Source organism: Nanorana parkeri, unplaced genomic scaffold, assembly GCF_000935625.1.
Source record: "Nanorana parkeri isolate BGI_ZX_2015 unplaced genomic scaffold, ASM93562v1 scaffold470, whole genome shotgun sequence".
Taxonomy (NCBI): Eukaryota; Metazoa; Chordata; class Amphibia; order Anura; family Dicroglossidae; genus Nanorana; species Nanorana parkeri.
Genome location: NW_017306738.1, coordinates 582,590 through 605,862, shown reverse-complemented (window position 1 = coordinate 605,862; position 23,273 = coordinate 582,590). Strand labels below are relative to the sequence as shown.

The window sequence follows — 23,273 nt, the reverse complement described above, 5'->3', positions numbered from 1 at the left end:
CTGCGCTGTTAGTGAGCACTGTGTATTAAGACAGGGTAGCAGGTCGCCTTTGATGATTAAGTGTAGACTTCGGTTTGGGCAGGGGTGAACAAATGAATATGGAATTCCAGAGCCAGTCTGACTAATCCAGGAGCCGGTAGGATATTTTTTAGGAGCCAGCTCCACTGGCAACAACTAGTAAGCCACTGATTCAGAACAAGCATGCAGCCAGTGAACTCCTGGCCTACTTCTTGTTACAGGTCCTTGAATGACTAAACAGTAACAGCATCTAAAAATACAAAGAAGGGAATTGAACAAAACTGGAGCAGAAAAAGATCTGGAGCAGCTGTGCATGGCAACCAATCAGCTTCTCTCTTTCATTTTCAAAACTTAACTGAACAAGATGAAGAGAGAAGCTGATTGGTTGCCATGTAGAGTTGCTCCAGTTTTGATAAATTCCCCCCACAGTGTCTGGTTGCTACCTCTAGCTTTAAAATGGATTTACGATCAGAAATTGGTACTCCTTATGCATGTTCTTTTTGTTTAGTCTAGTTGGCCTTAATGGAGTACCATACTTTCCTTACTCCACGGTTCCCTGCATACTTGATAACCTGCCCAAAAAGCCAATTCTGTTCGACAGTTAAGCAGCCACTGAATGGCAACAGAATGCACCTGCCGCACTGTATCCCATGGTAGGTGTGTTGCACGGTAGCATGTGTTAATCACATGGGGAGAAACCTGTCCATTGGGCTGTACAGGGCCCCATGAATTCCAATGGTGGCCCTGGTCATCATGCACAATGCAGGAATAGTGGTCCTGCATTGTACATAATGAAATTAACAGCCTGCCCACATTCTGTCCAAAACACAAGTTAGCTAGAGCACCGGTTGGCGCAGGACCAAGGTTTAAGTTTTTTTTATTATTCAACTTGTTAAAGACCAGATGTAGCCAACCTCGGTAGTCCAGTTATGGTGAAACTGCAAATTCCATCAGGTCTCTGGGAATCATGCCTTTGGCTGTCCTGCAGTGCCTCATAAGACTTGTAGCTCCAGCATAGGTGGAGTGCCGTAGTTGCCTATCTCCGCCCTAGACAAAACAAGCAGTATATTATGTATATGTGAGGGGTTGGGGGCAACCAACACCTCAAGGCCAGTTTTGCCCTTTAACTCTATCACTGAACAGAAGTTATAATTTTTACTGTTTGTGTTAGGTGCAAATTCACACACCTTGACCTACATCATGGGTGGCTTACCACCTCCGACTCATGTACACTAGATACAAAAGCATTTTTCACTTTGAATAAGATCCAACCACTCAATTATTAATAACATTATTTAAACTTTAATAAACTTCAATGCATACAAAAATGAAAATGTAAGAAGTGCTGTCCTTTTTCCACTGATCAAGTATTTTCTCATAACACACATCAGGTTAGATTTTTTTGAGCAAGGAGCACAACTGCAAAATGCCATCTGCTGCAGCCTTTAGATTGGTGACTGACAGCACCATAGCATGTAGATTAAAAATAAAAACATAGATTAAAAATAAAAACAAACAAACCCTTAAGGGCTCATTTACACGGGCCCATGTACCATAAAAACCAGCCGTATCTCTGCACTTGAGAGCCACATTGTGCACAGCCCACCTGTACAACTCTATGATAGGCTGTGGCTACATGGTGGTAAATGCTGCTCTGAGCGCGTACATGCATACAGGTATAGATGTGCATCCCTTGATGCAAAATATCTGTGCCCAGAGGGGGTGTACATCCAATCCTCTACAGATGCAGACACTTGGAGCAGCATTTATCAGTGTGCAGCCAGTCGTTGATTTGTACAGGATGGCTGTACACACTTGTGACCACCACAGGCGCAGACATTTTGCTGCTTTTAGGGTGAATGCACCCTTAATGTATCAGTGTTTAAATTCAGATACCAAATTTCTATTGTGAATGCTGTTCCTCTTTAAAGTAAACCCGACACATTTAAATATTGGAGCTGAAAACAATAAAATAATTATAAGGGCAGCACTCCCATTTTAACATTTGCACTCCTCTGTTTACAACTGTCAGCGGATCTCCATTCAGCTCTATGGTAATGAAAGTTCCTGCAGGACACATTACATGCCAGGGCAGGCCCTGCTCATCAGCCAGGACATACAGCTGTATTTTTAGTTTGTTGACATGCAGACCTGAGCTGGCATGTAGTGCTCCTTGCAGTACCCCCAACACATATAGAGGTTCGCAGGCAACTTTTAAGGTCAGCAGATTGAAGAACATGTGAAGATGTCAGATCTTCAAACCCAGGTAGGGATTAAATGTAACTATGTGCAGGGACATTTTTCTGCTTGTAGTAATATTGTTCTGCTTAGTAATAATTGGCTGAATGAGGAAAAACCGCTCGATTCCCCCATCCATGATAAATAGCATGGATGGATGAATCGCCCCAGCCAGCTATTACATTCTGATAACTGGCACTTGCCACTGTCAAAATATTCCAATAGTGACTGCAGGTGACTGGCTACAGTTATGGTATGGCCATCAACTTTCAGCCCGGCTCCTTCGTCAGAAGTCAATTTCATAAACGACTTTTGTCAACCGAAGTGGTGACAACAGGGCCACACACTGCATGAAATTCGAGCAGTGCATGGCTAGCTTTGCTCAGCAAATTCTCTGGGTGGTTAGCTGCATTGTGGAGCATGTTATCAGACTGTAAAATATAAAGCATTGTTGCTCAAGTCTAGTCCCAGCCTGCAAAACTGAGAAAAAAAAAATCCCTAACAAATAAATGTTTTTTGTAGATTAGTGCAGCGATCTGTTAAGGTGAGTATGGGGTCTGTACAGAGATATATAGCAGCCCTGGATTCAGGCTAAATAACGGGTTAAATAATGCAGTGTATTGAATTCAAGGTACAGCAATAGCCTTACAGTGTACATATCAAGGATGAATCCATCTAAAATAGATTTCTTTTTAGCTACAGGTGTGTACTGCCAACTTGAATCACCCCACCAGCTTACTGCATCTCTGAGGCTCCAGAAGTAATATGTCTCTGCTGGTTCAAGCCCTGCACAGCCAAAATGTGTGCCAAGAGAAATAAGATGACTCTTGTGGCCAGTTGCCTGGCAGTTATCCTGAGCTAGTAGCTGAATACTTTTAGTCACTGACCTGAAACACATACGCAGGCCAAGTGTTCCACCATCACTGGCTGCATACTAATTCCCAGGTTAGTGTTACTGATTGCTTTGAATGTACCACTCCATAAGGTGCAAAGTACCGCTCCGGATCATCTCTCCATATTTCCAATGGAAAAAAGTCACTAAGTTCAGGAAACAGAAATGATCAGAAGCAAAGCATGTTGGAGAGTCTGGTACCAAAGCAGGGGACAGCCAGGCAACTGGCATTCTTTTAAAATATCAGCAATGGTGACCTATACATTTCTCTTTACATAAGTTTAAGGAACCCTGCAGATTCTTGCGGTCTGTTACATTAAGGCATCCCATTCATTTCAAATAGGCTGCCAATGCACCTCAACATCCAAAGCCTTTTCTGTAAAGCTGGCCATACACCTGTCAATTTATTTTGTTCAACTCGCGGGCTTAACTAAAGACATTGACACGATTCCTCTAACAAACACAAACAGCATGTCGATCAAGGAATTGCAGCTGTTTGGATTGTATTCGGACAGGTACCACCGGCACCTGTCAGAATGCCCGATCAGAGCAGGCAGCTCATTTGGCTGCCGGCTCTGATCGCACAAAGATTTTCCAGCAGGCTCCTTCGATCAGCTGATTGAGGAATGCCGGCTGAAAGGGAGGCGACAGCCCCACACACTGTGCAAATTTCGGCCAGTACATTAAAAACCATCCAAAATTCAACCAGTGGATCGGCACCTTTACACACTGTGTCAGAGCGTGCAAGTGTGTGTGTGGTGCACCCCAGCAGGTGTGTAAGGTCTGCATTGGGGTGCCACTCTAAATTATTAGTACTGCAACACACACTGCATGAATATGCATTGTTGTAAAGTCCGTTTTACTGGACTGGAACGCATAGGTCTGAAGGAGGTGCCTTAACCATCCCCAGTGCAATTTCATGAAAAAAAAAATACATAGTTTGTAGGAGCTCTGTGGGAATGATTTATAAAGCTTCCGCCCAGCTGTTTGCACAGCATTCTCAACCCCAAGATGGAGCAGAGGACATTTTTATGCTCCATCTAGTGTTGGAAAAGCCAAGCAAACAGCATTCGCTCAGCATATGCCCGGGCAGATGCTTTATAAACCATTCCACATGTCAAACATTCATACACATGTAAAAGGTTCAGGTCTGATCTCCCACTTAAAGTAGCAAAATGTTCTTTAGTTGCATTAAATACATTTTACAACTTCCTTTGAGATTTTGTTCACACCATGTCTGTTGAACTGCGTTTTTCTGCACACCAACACCCGTGTAAGATGTAAGCAGGGCAACTGAAAACAATGGTTTCCTATGTGCCCTGTTCACATCATACATGTGCTGTGTGGAAAAACACAGCTCAGCAGACACCGTGTGAATGAGCCCTAAAACAGAATCCCCTTTCCATAAGAGTCCTTAATTAAGCAAAATAAATAACCCAGCAAAGTGAAGACAGTGGCCATAAAAAAGAAGGGTCCCCAAGAGATACTAATAACTAATAGGTGATTTAAAGCTGCCAGAACAAATATTCAACTTTGGGGGAACTGACCCTTTAAAGAGATTGTTCAGGAAAGGTTCTAATTCCTGAATCCTCCATTTACAAAATAGGTAGTTTAGTGACTTACAGCACACCTGTCATGTAAGAAATATGGAGGCCGCCATTGCTGGCCGACCTGCTAGTTACCTGGCTGCAAGCATCAGACTTGGAACAAGCATTATACATGTCGAGAAAATGTGTTGGAATTCTCTCTCTATATATACTCTTCAGTTCAATGACTATGAATGCACTAAAATCAGGGAACAAACATTCTCAAAAGTCAGCAATGGCAGCCTCTATAGTCATCCCATGACAGTTGTACCTTAAAGCTTTTACAGCCTCGCTTTCTATAGGAGACTAAAAAAAATATATGTAAGGTTTGGGCTAGGCTCTGAACCCACAACTGCTGAAAATGTCAGGTCCTGTCATGTCTGTGCACTCACAGAATTGACCAGAGGACCATTGCAGCACTTTCTGTTGTCCGGACAAGGCAGTTGATCTCAGATAAGGACCCAGACCTCACACACCCTTGTCTCTTTAGTGAGAGAGTTAAACAAGGGCTATAAATTAATGGATAGAATAAAATAGCTTCCTGGACAACCTCTTTAAAACTCACAGGCAGCTCTTACAGCAGGGCTGGGTGAATCCCAGAAGCCGGGTAGCCAATACAAATTACAGCTGGGACCTAACCTTTGAGGTTTCTCTAGTGGTTGTCAATGGAGCTGGCTTTTGGATTGGGCTGACTGGCTCCTGAATTCCATATTAATTTGTCCACCCCTGTCATACAGCCTGCATATAATGCATTAGCTGGTGCTCAAACCGTTGAGACTGAAAGGTTGTAACATGGGTTTTTTTTGCTACAGCTGTCAAGGGCTGCACCTGTGGACAGAAGACAGGGACTTACAAACTAGAATAAAAGCAAGACAAACAGAAGTAGTAGACAGAAACGTCTATCCCAAGGTCTGGTCACGTGCAACCGCAGTAAAAGTCTGTATCCTGCAGGGAGGTTAGGCTGCGTCCAATGCACACCACGTGATACCAGGAGTCACATCGGTCACACTGCACCCAGCTGACTGTGTCTTCTTGTGGGAGGCTGCAGAAGCGCCAAGCACATGGTTCTGCGCTGGATACGGTCTGCGATACCACCAGAGGAGGAGCTGGATTCTTTCTGGGACGACCACGAGGCTTTCTGAGGATGAGGAAACATTAAAAAAATTAGCCTATATAAATACAAGGCAACAGGAAATATGGGCAATGACATCAGAAAATATTTTCAATTAGCATTTATCAATGCATGAAATCCAGGTACCATTCCTGAGTGAGACACCTGGGTATTCAACAGCAGAATACATTACATAGTCCCTCTTGGCAGTGCTTCAATCACAAGCCAAACACACGTGTGTGTGTGTGTGTGTGTGTTACAAAAGTGCAAAAAACACGGAATTCTTTTTTTATGCAAAGGCCGATGTGTTGAGATATTTCGCAAATTTTTCTTGAGCTTTGACAGGGCCACTTTTTTTTTTTTTATGTGGCACAGCACAATACACAATTGTTTCCAAGAGCCACCTGCACTGCTTACGGTCTTACAACCTCAATATTAGTGGTGCTTATGGTGATCGCACAGTGCAAAACTCCAAGTAATCGCAGTGGGTCACCAGCGCACACAAAGTATAGCTTCAATATTTTGTTGATATGTTTATTAGGGATGCACCGATAACGATACTAGTATCAGTGCCGATACCAAGTATTTGGGTGAGTACTCCGGTCTGAGGGAGATTTTCTCTGACTGGCAGTTCTGCAGGGGAACATGGAGCCAGCTTCCCGGCCAATCAGGAAGCCAGGCAGTGGGTAATGACTCACTGACAGGCTTCCTGATTAGCCAGAAAGCTGTCGAGATGCTGATTGGCCAGGAAACCGGCTTGCCAGCCAATCAGCATGGAGCCAGCTTCCCGGTCAATCATGAAGCCTTGTGGCGGGTACTGAAACGTCTCCTGATTGGCCAGGAAGCCGGCCAATCAGCATCGAGCCGGCTCCCTGGCCAATCACGAAGTTGGCCAGCAGGTAATGACCCGCCTCCCTGATTGGCCGGTTACCTGGCGCGATGATTGGCTGGAGCTACCCAGCCAAACAGCATGGAGCCGGCTTCCCGGGCAAATCGAGAAGCCAGGCAGCAGGTAATGACACGCCGCTCGGCTTCCTGATTGCTCGGGAAGCCGCCTCCATGCTAGCGGAAGTACCAGTATCGGTACTTGGAATCGGTGAGTACCAACATATAAATATCAGTACTCGTATTCCATGCTGAAAAACCGGTATCGGTGCACCCCTAATGTTTATTGAAGAATGTCAAGTCATCACAGTCACTATGTCGCTCTAATGAAGGGTCCCTGCGAGGTCCCGAAACGTTAGCTTCTGATGACAGGACGTGACATTCTTTAATAAACATAAAACGAAATATTTAAACTGTACTTTGTGTGTGCTGGTGACCCACTGCGATTACAGCACAATACACAACTGGTTTACATCTGCGGTGCATTGTGCAGGTGCCATTCCAAATCAATGTCACCACAATGCACAGACAGAGGTTTTCACTTGTTTTACTGCACAGGGGGTCTATTTATAAAGGTTTTCACCCTAGATTCAAACAGCTTTCCTAATTGGAATTAAATCGGGAAAAAAACATTGGTGAATCCTGGCCGAGAGTTGTTTGCCTTAAAAGCGTTTATAGTGTGAATGGGCCCTTAGTGACTTCCCATGGAAAAACTTTGACCCACTTCCATGACTTGCTACAGCTTTACTACTCCATTGAAAAAATGATATCTTTGGTGCTATATTTTGCTTCCCCCACTCAGTACCTCAGATATTGAAGCTGACCTACCAGAGGATTGGAGAATGTTCCCTTCAAATATTCAATCATGTGAAAAGAAAATCCCTTTTTATTTAATCTGCACATGATTGGATAAATGAAGTGTATCTTCACACAATGCATTGTGGGAACATTCTCAAATACTTTGCTACATCAGTTTAATTAGTTGAATATTCATTTATTTATTTATGCACTTGTCAGGTCTTTGTTGCCGTCTTGGTCCTCAATGGGAGGAACTCCCTGCACATCTGGCGCCTGATACAAAGTGGAAATCTGGCCAACATGTTGGAGAATCTCATCCCTGGAAGTTGTCAACGGAGCAGATGTCAGCCACAGCCCAAAAGTTTTGGATGTTCCCTTATTTTCTCTTCTGGTGACAATGGTTCCCCAGACAAATAGCGAGATTTGCAGAGTTATTCACAAAAGGGTGAAGGGTTTGGAGAAGGCAGGAGAAGTGAACAATCTAGGACAACATAGCTGAACTGGAAAGTGAGCTGAATTAGAGAATGTTTCCAGTTCAGCCATGTTGCTACATAGTATTTGAGGTTGAATAAAGACATAAGTCCATCAAGTCCAACCTATTGCTGATGTGTGCGTATGTATAGGTCCATGTGAACCATGTTGTCCTAGATTGTTCACTTCTCCTGCCTTCTCCAAACTCTTCACCCTTTTGTGAATAACCCTGTAGATATCCACAAAGCAGTAAAGCTTGACAGAGGTTCTAACTAGGGATGCACCAAAATAGAATGTTGAGACCTAAACCCGAAAATAAAAATATTTGTCACCCTGAAACAGGGAATGACTTCTTTCCCCCAATCTTTAAAAAAAAAAAAATGTAAACTATAATTATATTTTAATTATTTTTCTTTCACTTTACTGTCGGGGGCTTTAGATTCCCTTTTACAATAGAAAGATAGATTGAAGACACATTCTTGAGTCTGCAAGCTCTTTTTCTGCAGCCCCTGTTATAAATGAACAGGAAGCCTCTATACTGAATGTTCCTGTACAATCATAACATGTGGAGATAGTATGTTTACCATGTCCACAATCATGAACAGGAAGTGATGTAGATCACTTCCTATTCATTCATACATAGTAAGCACACTAGGTCCGGTTATTTACAAACACTCACCGTTCAGCTGATTGGTGACTGTCTGTATACCTGCTCTCAGTCCTGAATCAGTTTCACAGGAGGGGGGTGGGCAGTGGAAGAGAGCTCCGCTTCCTGTGACAGGTCAGAGCACTCTCCTCCAAATCACAGGAGGCAGAGCCGGGAGGTGTGGGAGAACGCCGTCTCCTGTGACAGATCACAGCTGTCACCGCCCCGCATCTTGACACAGGAGGTGAAGGAGAACTCCGCCTCCTGTGACAGATCACAGCTGTCCCCGACCTAGACCACTCTCCACCCTGAAACAGGAGGCCGAGCCAGGAGGAGAGCTCGGCCTCCTGCAACAATGTCAGCTGTCATCGTGCAGTGCCGCTCGCCATCCTGAAAGCTTCTATCCTCCCCGCTGAGTGACGGCGCTGCATCGGAAAGCACACAGACGGGTGCCCAGCGTGAGGAGGGAAGCTGGAATACACTGAATTTTCGCCCACATTGCACTTTCGGCAAATTGCCAAAAGTGCCATTTTCGGCCCAAAATTTCTGTGCATATCTAGTTTTAACCACTCCTAGAATAAAGGACGCAGTTACATTTTCTTACTTCCTAAAGAAAATGAGAAGAAGCAGATCCAGCTAAAGGACAGGGGAGGAATACAGAATGTTTCCTAAACAAGAAAGGATTTAGGACGAGTACAGAGCAAGAGATTAGAAGGAACAGGGAGAACAGAGAGACAGAGAAACTAATGCTGGCCATACAAACTTCAGATTTCTCTCTTAATCCACGAGGATGGTTTCTAAAAGGCCGCTGGAGATGATAAAAATCACTGTTAGTCAGTGCATGTCTCTTCCAGCTGTGGCTCCCCCTCTGCACACCAAGCACAGGGGGCTGCTCAATGGGCATCACCACTATTCAGAGAATCGCCTTGGATATTTTTAGTGTATACAGGGCATTCCCTGATGAGGTGGAGATTGTGACATCCATCCCTCCTCTCTGCCATGCCCAATCAGAAAATGCCTTGTATGGCAGCGGTAGCAAACGATCGACTCCCTGTGCAGAGGTCAAGCCGCTGGAGCTGCACCCAGAAGAGATCAGCACTGGCTGTACGCAGCGCAGACTACTACAGTGATTTTAAGCCTCCCTAGAGGCCCTCCAGAGATCAGATTGGGATACGTACATTGCTCCATCTTAGCTAAATGCAAGTATCCATAACAGATCATTCCTGGAGTTCAGCTTCAACTCTTAGAGCTGACATCTAGGGATACAGTGGTAAACTTGAACAGGGCAACTTTCCACTTTTAATATGCCATACATTGATTAATCTCACCTTCCAAAGTCAATCGGTTGGGCAACTCGCTTCTCATCCTCCTTCCGCCGCCTCTTTCTTTTCCGCTTTCCTTCCTCCACCTGCCTGTCCTCCTCATCTTCTTCCAGCTCACACAGAACCTTATGTTGGGCCTTCCTGCGGCTGCTCCTTCTTTCCAGGCCTGTGCGGGAGGGCAGAGGAAGGTTCGGAGTGGCTGGTTTGGCCAGCTCTACTGTTCCTCCTATCAGACCTCCGCTGTGCATCCTCTCCCGCTTCATCTTACTGATGCTGCCAATGGAGTTCAAGATGACCGTGGCTCCGGTTGTGTAGTGAGGAGACCCTCCACGGTCCCCACCCAGACTTCGCGTGCCCAGAACTGGCATGAATCCGGGAAATGTTGTCCGAGCACGGGGCGATGTGATGGCTGAAAAGTCCAAAGGCCGCACACGAACCCGCTGAAACAAAAAGTATGTGTCTGGAGATTGAGATGGGGAGGAAGGTGGAGAAGGCCTTTCTTGGAAGCGCAGGAGGTCTCCATCTGACAGTTCTAGAAGCTGTCCCCGCTGTAGGAGAACCTCATTTATGTAAATTCCTAATGGGAAAAACAGAACAAAAAGGTGTCTAGGTCAAGCTGCATAAGGTCAGATACACACAGGGTCAGATCTATACAGTCACTCAGATGTACTCATAAAATAGCTAGGAGTAGAAAGTTGGATAGTCCACTTGTGGTGGTAGCTCCCCCAGTAGTAGGTAGCAGCCGCGAGGGCAAAGGGACAGGTTTTCTTCATAAAGCTCAAAAAAAGTGCACCGCCTAGGACAGCCCATTGAAATGAATGGGCTGCCCTATGCGCAACAATGCAATGCCCAGGTAGAGGAGGTACTTAACCCTGTGCAAGGTTTAGATTTTGCTTCACTGCGGGCGTTGCAGTGGTGGGGAAGCATAAGGAAGGTAACCATCAGTAAGTAGATATGCCCCATCAAGAGGCTCTGCCAGTTTGCCTTGAATGGTCAAAGTGACAGATGCTCTCTATCTAAGAAAAGTTTTCAATGGCTGAGCAGAAGTCAAAAGGTGGACAACAAACAAAAGGCCTTCACAATGAACAGTGCATGGAGCAAGGCAACCATAGTGACCAATCGATTTACTAAAATTGGGCTAGCACAAAATAGATTTTGATTTGCTGGGATTGGTTTTTACACTTTGTTCTTCGCACTGGCTTACTGGAAGCCTCTTTGACACCATGGAAAGACCAAGTGTGCATAAAACCCCAAAAGCAGTTGTAGAGGGACCAAAACAGGAAGTCAGTTCAGATGGTCAGGCCCATCGGGAATGGAACACCCACCGACAAAGTTGTCTTCGACACAAAAAAATGGACACGGTTGAACATTTCAACCAATCAGGTTCACAGTAAACAAGGCATCCGATTGGTTACTTTGGATAACTGCTTCACTTTGGCTCCAGTTAGGGGTTTCAAAATGGAGATCGTAGAGTTAGGACGGCCAATACAGAAAAAGGAAATGGATGCTGAAGTGCCAAGACAGACATACACATGAAGATACTCACCAGTGCTGGTGCAGCTCTCCAGGTTGACCCTCCATTCTCCACTGGGCTCTCGTTCCGCGTGGATCTCCGCATGGACACAAGCTTTCCCCGGCAAGGGAACATCACACATGTCGTGACGGGCTCCCAGCCGATAGACACATCGCGGTGAGTCAGGGAGGAAGGTGTAGAGGTCTTGGGAAGAGGTACTTTGTGAATTGGAGGCAGGCGCCGGACCCAGGTCTGAACCCATCCGCAGCAGCTGGAAGCAAGGCTGCACTTGGGACATGGAGGCCTCTGACCCCACCATGATGGCTGGGTGGCACGGCAATGGTCTTGATGACCCTGAAGCTCCTTGTTCTGCAAACAACTCCCTAACACAATAACCCCTTCCACCCCCAAATGCTCAAAATGGGGCTTCCTGGAAGCTTTGATCTTGCTGAAGTCCAGGTCCCAGAAGCTGATCTATGATCCTCAAAACCCTAACATAACCTTTGACCCCATACCACCCCTTGATCCCCCAAGTATAAAGTGGGTGTGGTTTCTATCAATGATGACGTCACTAAAACTTATCACTCTGACCACAGATGTGATCTAATGAGACCCTTCAGATTCCAGTGGAATCTACCTCCTGGGATTACCCCCCCACCTGAGGCTAGGAGGGTGAGGAGACCCCCGCCCGTGACGTCACTACGGTCACCGATCCACCGGTAACACCTGTGGTCAGCGGCGGGAAAGCAGAAGGAAGGAAGCGCGCCTTTGAAATTTGGCGCGTTTTCCTTAGCTAGGACACGCCTTCTCGCCGAAACCCCACCCACTCCCAAGCTAACCTTATGTAGCTGATAACGCGCCAACCACGCCCACCAGCGCGTGATTGGACTGAAAAACCGCGCCCTTCCCTTAGCGGACTTAGGCGGAGCTACGGCTTAATTATGCCTTTCCGCTGTGATTGGCTAGCCTTGCCTTCTTTGCTGTGATTGGGCCGAGTCATCTAGTTACGCCCTTCGTTTGCTCAGACAGCGCGCCGATTCTGCTGACGCGTTTGATTGAATGAACTTTATTGACACGAGCAGTTAGAGCAGCGTTGTTAGACTGTGGCCTCGGTTGCTAAGGGAGGGAAGTGGAATGACGGGTGCAGTTCCCGGGCTTGTGGGCCGCCTGAGTACTGTGTGTGCGGGAGGGATAGACAGGACAGGGTAACTGCATGTGCAGAGAGGAGGGCAAATGGAAGGTAAGAGTCAGCAGCGCCTTCGTTATTTTCAATTAGTTTTGGGGAACCCATGACCCATTAACAGAGGCTAACTTTGAAAGCTAGTTAAAAGTAGAGCAGTTGCCCTTGGCAACCAAATTGTGGCGCAAATGAATTGGTTGATATTGACAACAGTTAGGCATGGCAGTGGACAGAGTTGTGTGAAAGACCAAACTGCAGCCAATGATCTGTCATGTTGCAATGGTGATGTGAACTGAGCTGGTGCCTGGTTGGTTGCCATGGCTACTGCACTTCTTTACTGAAAATGTGTATGTAAAGCAGCTTACCACACCTTAGAGTTCATCTGATTAGTTTTTCTTTTTTCAGGCTTTGATTCATTTTGACATGTGATCCTGCTAATAACGCATTTCCTGTTCTAGGGTGACCACGTTCTGTATATTGTATCTATGGAGGATCAGTGTTGTCACCGTAGGGCAGGATTACAAACGCCTACCCCCTCCTCCATAACACCAAGGGGATGGGTTCTGTTGTCCTCAGGTAGAATCCCCCCACCCGCTTTAATCTAAAACTGGAGCAGTTGCCCATGGCAACCAATAAGCTTTTCCCTGCAGTTTGTTCACTTAAGCTTTGAAAATTAAGGAAATTGGTTGCTACAGGCAACTGCTCTGTATTCTGTCTGCTCCAGTTTTGTTAAATGAAAACCATTTTAATGCCCCCTTCAGGCATGTTGCCAGTGGAGGGAATCTCCGGATGTTGCTGCTGGAGTAGCCAGCCCTATGGACACATTGAATTAAATTTATCAAAACTGGAGCAGTTGTATGTTCAGTCCAACCTGCGCCTGGGGCCTCTGACCAGCTGTGAACGCGGACAGTCTGCATCTAGGGCTGGTGGTCCTGGAAGCAGATAATGGTCCTGTGGGGATTAGTTGCATCTCAACTCAGTAGACGTTCCTCCCGTGTGGATGATCCCTAACAGACCAAAAGGGAGAAAATGAGCCAAGTTCAGTTTCTGTATTCTGTATACTGTGAGGTTGGCCACTGTAATGAGGGACGCCCACGGTTGGCCCGCAGTCACTTACTAGTAATTGCTGCCCAGGGGATAAATGGAGGGCAGAATGTTATAACAATTCATTTCTTATAGTAGCACAATGCTCCAAATCTGGACCATCGATGGCTACTATGTGCAACTGTGTGTAGCAAATATTTGTGTGCATCCCAGGTTATGGGAGCGCTCCCACCACATAGGTGCAAACAGCCCTCATACTTCCCCCTTCAAAAGCACACTGAATTGCAACACACAGATGTGAACCAGCCGCACAAGAAAGAATGAGAATGCTACTTGAAATTTGTCATCAAGCAGCAAATTCTTGCGTCTTACTGCCGGTTATCGGACCGCTGTGATCTCCGCGCTCAATGTTTATTGTGCTCAGTCCTACTATATCATACTATATTATCATACGATAGTTGGGGGTGATCCCGCGATCGTACGATAATCGGCAGGTGTATGGGCTGCGTGCGACCCCTTTGACTGTGCGGTCGCACGACTTTCGTCTTCCGAGCACGCTGGAAAACCTGCCGAAAATCGTACGATTTTCGGCTGGTTAGTGGCGTGCTCGGGAGACAAATGCCACACGGGCCGGTGTGCGCAAGTGCATACTGGCCGCTCAGCACTGCAATCATCGGAAGCCCTCCCCTCAGTGGGGAGGGCTTCCGATGATTGCAAGTACGATCTGCCTGTCCACGATGGGCAGGATGTCCGAAATTTTAATCACCTTACAACCATGGCACAACGAAAGTCTTGTGATGGTTATAAGGTGTATGGGCAGCTTAAATGAGGCATCTGTCAACAAGCAGTTACTTAGCTGGGGCTTCTGCAGTTTCCTCCCAAACTGAAGCTCCTTACTAAGGTACAGAGTTTTGCTTTAAACTTCGCTCGCAAATGGCAAGCAATCATTGGTCAGCCCGGTCTTCCGGTTTGTAGATATTACATGTGTAGAAGATGATCAATTAAATATATTATGTGCTGGATCCTCTTGTAGAATGTTTCTCTAAGAAGCTTGTGATATGTTTCTTTGCAGCATTATATGGAGCTGAAGTCTGTATCGTCTGTTACTGACAACGCGTTCTAATAATCCCAGTCTGTGCATTGTACTGAAGAGTGATGGAGAAGAAAGGGCTGAACCCGGCTCCTTTGTTCTTGCCTCCCACAGGGATGGGTAAGTGAGGGAAGCGATTACCATCATCGATGGGTCAGAATTCACTTTCCATCTGTTATCACAATTTTTCTTATGGATGGCAGAGGAGGCTGTTTGCATTGCAGGAAACAGACCAGATTTTTAGTAACAACCAAGATGTAGCTCTTCTTGTTTAAAATAAGAACTCCAGAATTTTTTTTCAATTTAACCTCTGCAGTGGGGCTATCCCCGCACTGCAAGGGTTAAGTGCTCGTTCTTGCCATAAATATACTCACCCGAAGCTCCCAGTCGGCTGTCTGTGACAGAGCTCCCTCCAGCCTGTATCCTCCTCCTCCGCACATTGGAATCTTCCTCAGCGTCCTCACATCTATACACAGTATACAGACGTGACGATTTATGGGACCTACAGCCCCTGTAGAGGAGAGAGACACTGGAAGAATCGGTCTAAGAAGCTGGCCATACACCTATAGAATTGGCCCAGCGGGAGATTCCTCCATCCTCACAGTTTAGCGTAGATGGAGAAATCTGTTGCACTTTTTCCATCTGACCATAGAAAGTCTGCAGATCATCTATAGGTGTATGGCCAGCTTCTTAGACCGATCCTTCGGTCTAAGAAGCAAAACACGTATGGGATTCAGTTTTTCTCTTTCTTTTCTTCTAATCACCCACGGTGATTGCTTTAGGATATTTTGATTAAGGATGCACCGATAAATCAACAAACAAATGCTGAAAGTTCAATTTTCTGCCGATACAGCGGCACATCCCTGCTTTCTTTCCTCCTCTGTGTCCCAGCGGGGAAGAGAGAAACTGTGACAGCTGGCCGAGCCCTGCGGGAGGAGAGCGCTGGGAGCGGCCGGCATCTCTCCTCCCACACCGCTCAGCCTCCTGTCGCAGAGCAGTGTGGGGGCGGAGACAGCACGCGCTTTCACAGGAGGCTGAGCTCTCCTCTCACCTCCTGTGACAGCTGTCAGGATGGAGAGCGGGACAAGCAGTCAGGGATCAGTGATCGCTGAGTGTTTGTACATAATTGAGGACATAGTATGGTTACTATATCCTCAATTATGAATGAATGGGAAGTGACCTAAATCACCTCCTGTTCATTCATAGTCGTGGTTATAGTAAACATACTATCTCCAAGTTATGAATGGACAGGAACACTCAGTATAGAGATTGCTGTTCATTTATAACTGGGGCTGCAGAAAAAGAGATTGAGGACTCTGTGTTCTCAATCTTTTTCTATTTTAAAAGGGAAATATCAGGGGTCTGTTTAGACCCCTAATATTTTCCCTGAGCCGCTAAAAGTAAAGTAAAAAATATTTAATAAAAAATGAATAAAAAAATAAAAAGTTTATAAAAAAAATAAAATATTATTTAAAATTTGAAAAAATTAAAAACATATTTGGTTTTGGCCTGACATTTTTATTTATTTCGGTGTCGTTTTGGTTTTGAAATTTCCATTTCGTTGCACCCATAGTTTTTGATCTTGAAAAATCCTTCAGTATTCCCGCATATCCACCACACAAATATAAAAAAAAACTCGTAGTGTAAAACCAAAATAAAATTTTATTAGCTGCAATCTAGCACAATGCAAATTCTTAAAAGAAGACTCCACTTTACAGGTTGTCCCAGCGATCTGCTTGTATGGCGATTTCCCAGCACACATACAAAACGTTTTACTTTTGTAATATATTTTTTTGTTATAACTTTGGTCCAAATTGTTCATTTTTCTTTTCCAGATCGCACTGGGCTGATCCCTCCTTCACACTTTGAAATGCGTAGACCGGGGTCGACTCCTCCCCCTTTAGTTCCCAGTTCTGCGCCATCAGCTGATTCCCAGGCCTGGGCAGAACTGAAAAAAGAACTGGAAAAACTGAAACAGGAAAATGAGGCGCTAAAGATAAGGCAAGACAGAGGAGATGGACCACGGGCCAGGTATGACTGGTTTATTGCAACAATATCTGTCCCAGGTTCATCTTCAAGAACACTTTAAAGCAACATTTCAGGGAAAACAACAAATCTTTTTCCACTTCTGACTTCCCCATTGGAGCTTCCATTAATGAGTAGTCTGCATGCACATTTTAAACACCAAAATGCCTTACTTTAAATTTTTCAATATTAAACCTCATCTGCCATGTAGTTCCCCACTCCCCTATTTTATCCTGTAATGTTGCCATGTCTAATCTCGAGTTTTATTACTCTGCACATTTTTGTATCGTCAGCAAACACGGAAACGTGGCTATTAGGGCTTCCTGCAATATCATTAATAAGCAGCTCAGTTTTGATGCCGATCCATTGACTTAACCTCCATGGCGGTATTCCCGAGTGTGGATCGGGGTTAATTTTCTGTACCATAAGCGGTAACCCCGAGCCACACTCGGGAATACACAGCGCGTCTCTTACCTTGTCCCTCGAGCTGTGATGTGTCCTCCGGCCGCGTGTTCCGTCCCTTCCGAGCGTCCGTGTCGCAGGGGGGCGGAACCGGCGGGAGATTCAAAAGTTAGAGGAAAACAAATAGAACGAGAAAAGGAAGAAAAAAATCATACCGCCAGGGAGGTGAAATGTTTCCACGTTCAGAACAACTATACAGCCAGTAAGAACTCCTTATCTGTGTATTAGTTCTGGATCAGTGACTGAAAGCTTGCAAGTCAGAGGATCAGCATGACTACCTAAAAACTAGGCTTCATATTTTGTAATTGTTTATGACAGGACTCTGGATTATCTTTCTTCTGATGTCCCACCTACTGAATCACGGGCTCTGGAAATTATCGCCCATCAGATGAGAGAGATCCGCAAACTGGAACTGGCAGTAGCTGATGCCCACAAAAAGGAGGAGGCCCGGCAGCGGTTGTTGCAGGAAGTGCAGATATTAAAGGAGGAGCGCACAGAGGCTGAGCAGAGAGAGGAGAGGAGGAAGCAAGAGGAAGAAAGGAGAAGGCAATTGGAAGAAGCTGCAGAAAGGAGGCGGCAGGATGAGGCAGGTGTTGGCAGTAGTTGTTACTATGCCGTAACATTTCAGATGATTCATAGTTATGTCATTCTACAATATGCAGATTTGTGTGTGTGTGTCAGGGGTAGTTTTGCTAATGGTTTATGAAAGGACACAGCAGACTGTGGTATAAAGACCCAGGGGAGTCAGAGCACTGAAGAACCAAAAGATTATTGACAGTCTATTGATGGGGATCTGACATCCCTATGTTTTGTTTATGGCTAAAAAAAAGTCACCACCTGGGCAGGGTTATGATCTGGGTTGCTTCAGTTGGTCAGGTCTAAGTTAGGCAACATTATGTACCCAAAAACTTAGGTCAGCTGTCTTCCTGTATACACTGAATGACCAGGTTTTTCCATCAATGGATTTTTTTCTTCCCTGATGGCACATTGGGCATATTCCAGGATGCCAATGACAGGATACATCAGGCTCATATTGTGAAAGAGTGGTTCTGGGAGCATGAGACATAATTGTCACATATGGATTGGCCACCACAGAGTCCGGACCTTAACCCCATGGAGAATCTTTGGGATTTTCTGGAGAACACTTTACGCAGAGGTGCAAGGTCCCATCATCACTACAAGATCTTGGTGAAAAATGAATACAACTCTAGATGGAGATATCAGCCTGCTATTGCAATTTAAAATAGCCAATAGCAGGCTGGCTATTGCTCCCAGCCACTGGATGGGAGACTTGACGCTGGCTTTCTACCACCGGCAGAAGAGGGGGCCCGGAGGCAGCAGAGAAGGAACCGGGCACCGCAGCAGGGGAATGCAGAGGCACAGCGATCTATATTCCTGCTGGCTGCAATGCTCTGTGTCCCTTCTAAAGGGGACACAGACCGCAGCATGCAGCGGCTCCCAACGAGGAGGAGCATGGTGGAGCAGAGTGGCGATGTGAGGGGGAAACATCGAATCGGAATCAACTAATCGATAATGAGTATCGTTGGCACTTAATTTTTTTGTGTACTACAGATTTACTCCCTGGGCCTGTCAAAACCTCCCCTATCGGTGTATTTAGCATTGGTTGAGTACTCCGCTATGTGTAAAAGGACCCAGAATTGACATTGACTCTTTCTGTTCCTTTTTGTTCAGCTTCTACTGTTGTCAGAGCAGCACAGAATGCAGTTAGATACCCTGAGAGGCCAAGTGAGTGAATTGGAGATGGCGCTACAGGAAGTACAGAAGCAGAAAGTACAGGAAGTCGCATATCTAAGAGAAGAGCTTCAATCAGCCAATGAAAAGAGAGTGAATTTGGAAAATCAGTTGAGGTGAAACATATAACATTATCTGCTTTATTTCATTGCTTGGTGGGGAACATTTGTTTTATTTTCTATATTGCAGTATTACTTTAGAAGCAAAAACTTTATGAGATTTCCTTGTGAAAATTCTGCCTGTTGTCTTGCTGATCCATTGGCTTTAAGTAAATAGCTGAGAACAAATATAATGAAGTTCTGACTTCATTATGACCTAACGTGTTGCATGCTTGCTCCAGGTCAGCAACTCATAAAACATTGACTAGGCTAGCATGTTTGCAAACTGGTCAGAAATGGCAGCCTCCATATTTTTCTCAATACAGATCATCTAAGCCAGGCAGTTAGAGATTATTATTTATTTTTTTTTTAGTCTGTGCTTGGCCTACTTTGAGATCTTTGTGTCAGTAGGATGCGTGCACTGTCTTTACCTGCCCTCACCATTGCATTCTCAAAACTGGCACATTAAGCGGGTCTGATTTTGACCTGCTTAGCAGAAAAGAGAAGAAGTGGCCACATGCACACAAAGGTGGTTCTCTATGTATACAATGTGTAGACCCACAGGGATAATCATGACTCTGTTTTCTTAGTCTGTGTTGATTTTCTAAAATTGCTCTGGGTTATGTTATATAGTTGGTGTTGATGCAGGAAGTGCTTAGCCGAGTTGGTAAAGAATGTTAAAGTGACTCACATATTACTTGTCTGTCTTTTATCCCTTGTAGCCAATCACACATCGAATTGGAGTCGCAGAATTCTTTAGTTCAGCAGCTAAGGACCTATATAGGAGAGCTTGTACCGGATAATCGCCACACCGAGGAACAGAGGAGAGAGATAGCGGAACTCAAGAGTACGATTCAGGTTCGGCGTTCTGATGATGTCAGATGTTTGGTTGGGAGCAGTATGTTTCCAGTGACTTCTTAGATTGTGTAATAGCATTAATCTGTTTAGTTGAACCTTACTGATTCTCTGCCTTAGTGTAATTGTTAGCCTAATTCTAACCATACGGCTGTCATGCAAGGGCATTCATTTGTGCATGCTTCCTGACCGCCATCAGGTTGTGATCTCTGCAGAGAGCTTTATACATTTAACCACTTGAAGACCAGGTGTTTACACCACCTTCCTGTCCCCGACATTTTTCATTATTCAGAGCTGCGGTACTTTGACATGTATTCCGTCACACAACGTTGTACTGAAATTCATTTTATACCATTTTTTTGGGGACAGAGATTTCTTTTCGTGGTATTTATTCAACACTGTTTTTTTTTAAAAACTATATTAACTACCTCCGGGCCGGCAGTAGTAAAAAAAACGGCCTGCCGGGAGCTCTCTAGATCTGAGCGGGCGACATGCCCCCCTCGCGCGTGCCTTGCAAACATGCGTCAGGTGCGCATGCCTGCGAAAACGACGATTGCGCCGCACATGTTACATATCACCGCGAATGTCACAGTGAGAGCAATAATTCTAGGGCTAGCAATCACTGATAAAACTAAACTGATGAGCGCTAAAAGCTTTTAAAGCGTCGCCTATGGCCAATTTTGGGTATGGTAGTTTTCTGCGATTTCGCGGGTGTGCGCAATTTTAAAGCTTGACATGTTTGGTGTCTATTTACCCGACGTGACCCCGTCTTTTATATTTTACCAAAAAAACTGGGTAATAATGTTTCAACATAATGTAAAAAAAAACAACTTTTTTTTTTCAAAATTTTCTGTAATTTTTCCTAATTATAGTAAAAAATAAAACCGCCAGTGGTGAATAAATACCACCAAAAGAAAGCTCTATGTGTCCCAAAAAAATGGTATATAATTCATTTCAGTACAACGTTGCATGACGGAATAAATGTCAGTCAAAGTACCGCAGCGCTGAACACTGAAAAATGGCCTGGCCAGGTAGGGGGTCTAAACACCGCAGACTTCAAGCACTTAAAGAAAAATTACTAAAAAATTTTGAGAAAAGTTTTTTTACATTCTGTTCGGAAACATTTATTATTACCCAATTTTTTGGTAAAACATAAAAGACGGGGTCGCGTCGGGTAAATAGACACCAAACGTGTCAAGGCTTCAAATTTGAGCGCACCTGCAAAAACGCAAAAAAACTACCATACCCAAATTGGCCATAGGCGACGCTTTAAAAGCTTTTACCGCTCATCAGTTTAGTGTTATCAGTGATTAATGGGAGTGGGAGCAATAATTCTAGGGCCATTAATCACTGATAAATGGCCCTAGAATTATTGCTCCCACTCTGACGTTCGCTGCGATATGTACCGTGTGGCGTTATGGGCGCAATTGTCGTTTTCGCACGTATGCGCACCCGAAGCATGTTTGCATGCGTGTATGTTTGGGTGGGGATTTTAAAAAAACAAAACACAAAATTGTTTTTTATTTTTTTTCATGTGTGACTTTTTTTTTTTACAACTTTAATTTTGTTTCCTAATTTTTTTTTTTTCACTTAACTTTATTGTTATCACATAGGGGGCTAAGAAATCCCCCTATGTGATAGCAGGTCCTCTTTTTGGAGACATCAGGGGTCTCCAAGACCCCTAATGTCACCTAGGGACCCCCAAAGAAGCTGATGAAGCAGAAATCTCTATAGCCTGCGGATCGCTTGTATGTAAACATGACATCGCTGCCTGTCTTTTAAATTTGGGTAGTTTCCCGCTTGCGTGAGTGGGCGGGGCCAACAGGCCGTCTTTAGACGGCCACTCGCATCTACGAAGCGCTCGGCCGGCCGTTTTCTTACAAAGTACGGCCGGTCGTTTTCTTACAACGGCCGGCCAGAAGGCGGTTAAGGTTGGCTGTGAATGGTGAAGGAAGGAACGTAGCAAGGCTATTGCTGCCTTACTGGGGAAAACAAAAACAATCAGTACAGGTTCTCTCTTTCTCTTAACTGTGGCTAAGTTGGGCATCTCCATTAGCGATTGGGTGGTGATGTTATCGAGTAACTGTCATGTTCTGCTTATAGAAGAAAGAGACATTAAGTTTTAAAAGAAGATTCTATGGAGTTTTGGGTATTATATAGATCTGCTTTATTTATCGCATCAAAGTACCAATGCATTTCAGGGGTCAGACACGCACTCTTCAGGACTATGGTAAAGCACAAAGCGCAGTATACCACAATAAGAATAGTATCACACCCAACGTTCCAACACCGGAATCCTGGTATCTGTAGACCAAAGGGAGCCGTCTACAATTTGTCTACTACCAATTTCAATACTAAGCTTACTAGACACTATATACTTCCAGGCAAACAAACGGATCATGCACCACCTTCCACACACCTCTTGATCTTATGTTTATGGGTACATGATGCCTGAACCCTGACTTTACAATACACAATACTAACCTGTGAGGGAGACAACCCAGGTGAGATCCTCTCCATGCAAAGGGTGGGGATTGCTAGATACTGAAATGTTTTACGTTGGAATGTTTACATCTGTGTCTCTGGGTTTTTCCAGACTCTGGAGAAAGAGCGAGAAGCTTTGCAGACCTCCATGTCTCTCCTGCAGACTCGTCTGTCCTCTCTCACACACATATTGTCGCTACAGGAAAGCGATCTCTGCAAAAAGGCAGTAAGTCATTTTATGAGTTAATCACTTGGCTTTTGTTCTGACAATATAAAGCAATAAATGGAATGTATATAGTCTTTTAATGTTTTTATGTGACTGTAAGAAATCTTATGGAGGCTGCCATTGTTGACCACTCCTTGTGAAAATGAAAGTTGTCTGGCGGTCCTGCTGACACATTGGCTTCAGTATTTTAAACTCTGGGGTGGATCAGCCTCAGATTGCTGGTTCCAGTTCCTCCCTTAATACATCGCTTCCCACAGATATATGAAGCAGATAGAAATGAGGAGGCACGCCAATGACTTTACACAGAATTTACATTTAGCATCCAGTACATGTTACCTGTTTCGGATAATACATCGCTGGTCCAGAACGAGTATACGGAAGAGGACTTCTAACCTTACTCTCACATTCCTGATCTGCATACTTGTTTGGCCACTTGTTTTGGGTTTTTACATTCCAGCAGCATGAAATACATACCATTAGAGTGACATTAAAGGCTAATTTTTTTTTTTCCTCCACCCAATGTTAGTGTCAGGACTTCCCTTAAATGATGCCTCTTTATTAGATCATTTTCTTTACT

The 23,273-nt window shown here is 44.8% G+C and overlaps 2 protein-coding genes across 2 annotated transcripts in view; one reads left to right on the top strand and one right to left on the bottom strand.

Moving 5' to 3' along the window:
• Nucleotides 1-5,637: 5,637 nt before the first annotated feature.
• Nucleotides 5,638-11,829, bottom strand: TCF19 (transcription factor 19). The gene is made up of 3 exons (XM_018560649.1): nucleotides 11,514-11,829; nucleotides 9,974-10,544; nucleotides 5,638-5,872 (listed from the first exon to the last, which is right to left on the bottom strand). The coding sequence occupies exons 1-3, from the start codon at nucleotides 11,797-11,799 to the stop codon at nucleotides 5,650-5,652; spliced, it is 1,080 nt and encodes a 359-aa protein (XP_018416151.1). The 5' UTR covers nucleotides 11,800-11,829; the 3' UTR covers nucleotides 5,638-5,649.
• Nucleotides 11,830-12,617: 788 nt separating this feature from the next.
• Nucleotides 12,618-23,273, top strand: part of CCHCR1 (coiled-coil alpha-helical rod protein 1) — a 28,527-nt gene continuing 17,871 nt past the window's right edge. The window contains exons 1-7 of the mRNA XM_018560626.1: nucleotides 12,618-12,720; nucleotides 14,777-14,914; nucleotides 16,630-16,825; nucleotides 17,600-17,867; nucleotides 18,974-19,149; nucleotides 19,854-19,989; nucleotides 22,583-22,696. Coding sequence (XP_018416128.1) covers nucleotides 14,860-14,914; nucleotides 16,630-16,825; nucleotides 17,600-17,867; nucleotides 18,974-19,149; nucleotides 19,854-19,989; nucleotides 22,583-22,696 — 945 coding nt within the window. The 5' untranslated portion in view covers nucleotides 12,618-12,720; nucleotides 14,777-14,859. The remainder of the gene's footprint in view (nucleotides 12,721-14,776; nucleotides 14,915-16,629; nucleotides 16,826-17,599; nucleotides 17,868-18,973; nucleotides 19,150-19,853; nucleotides 19,990-22,582; nucleotides 22,697-23,273) is intronic.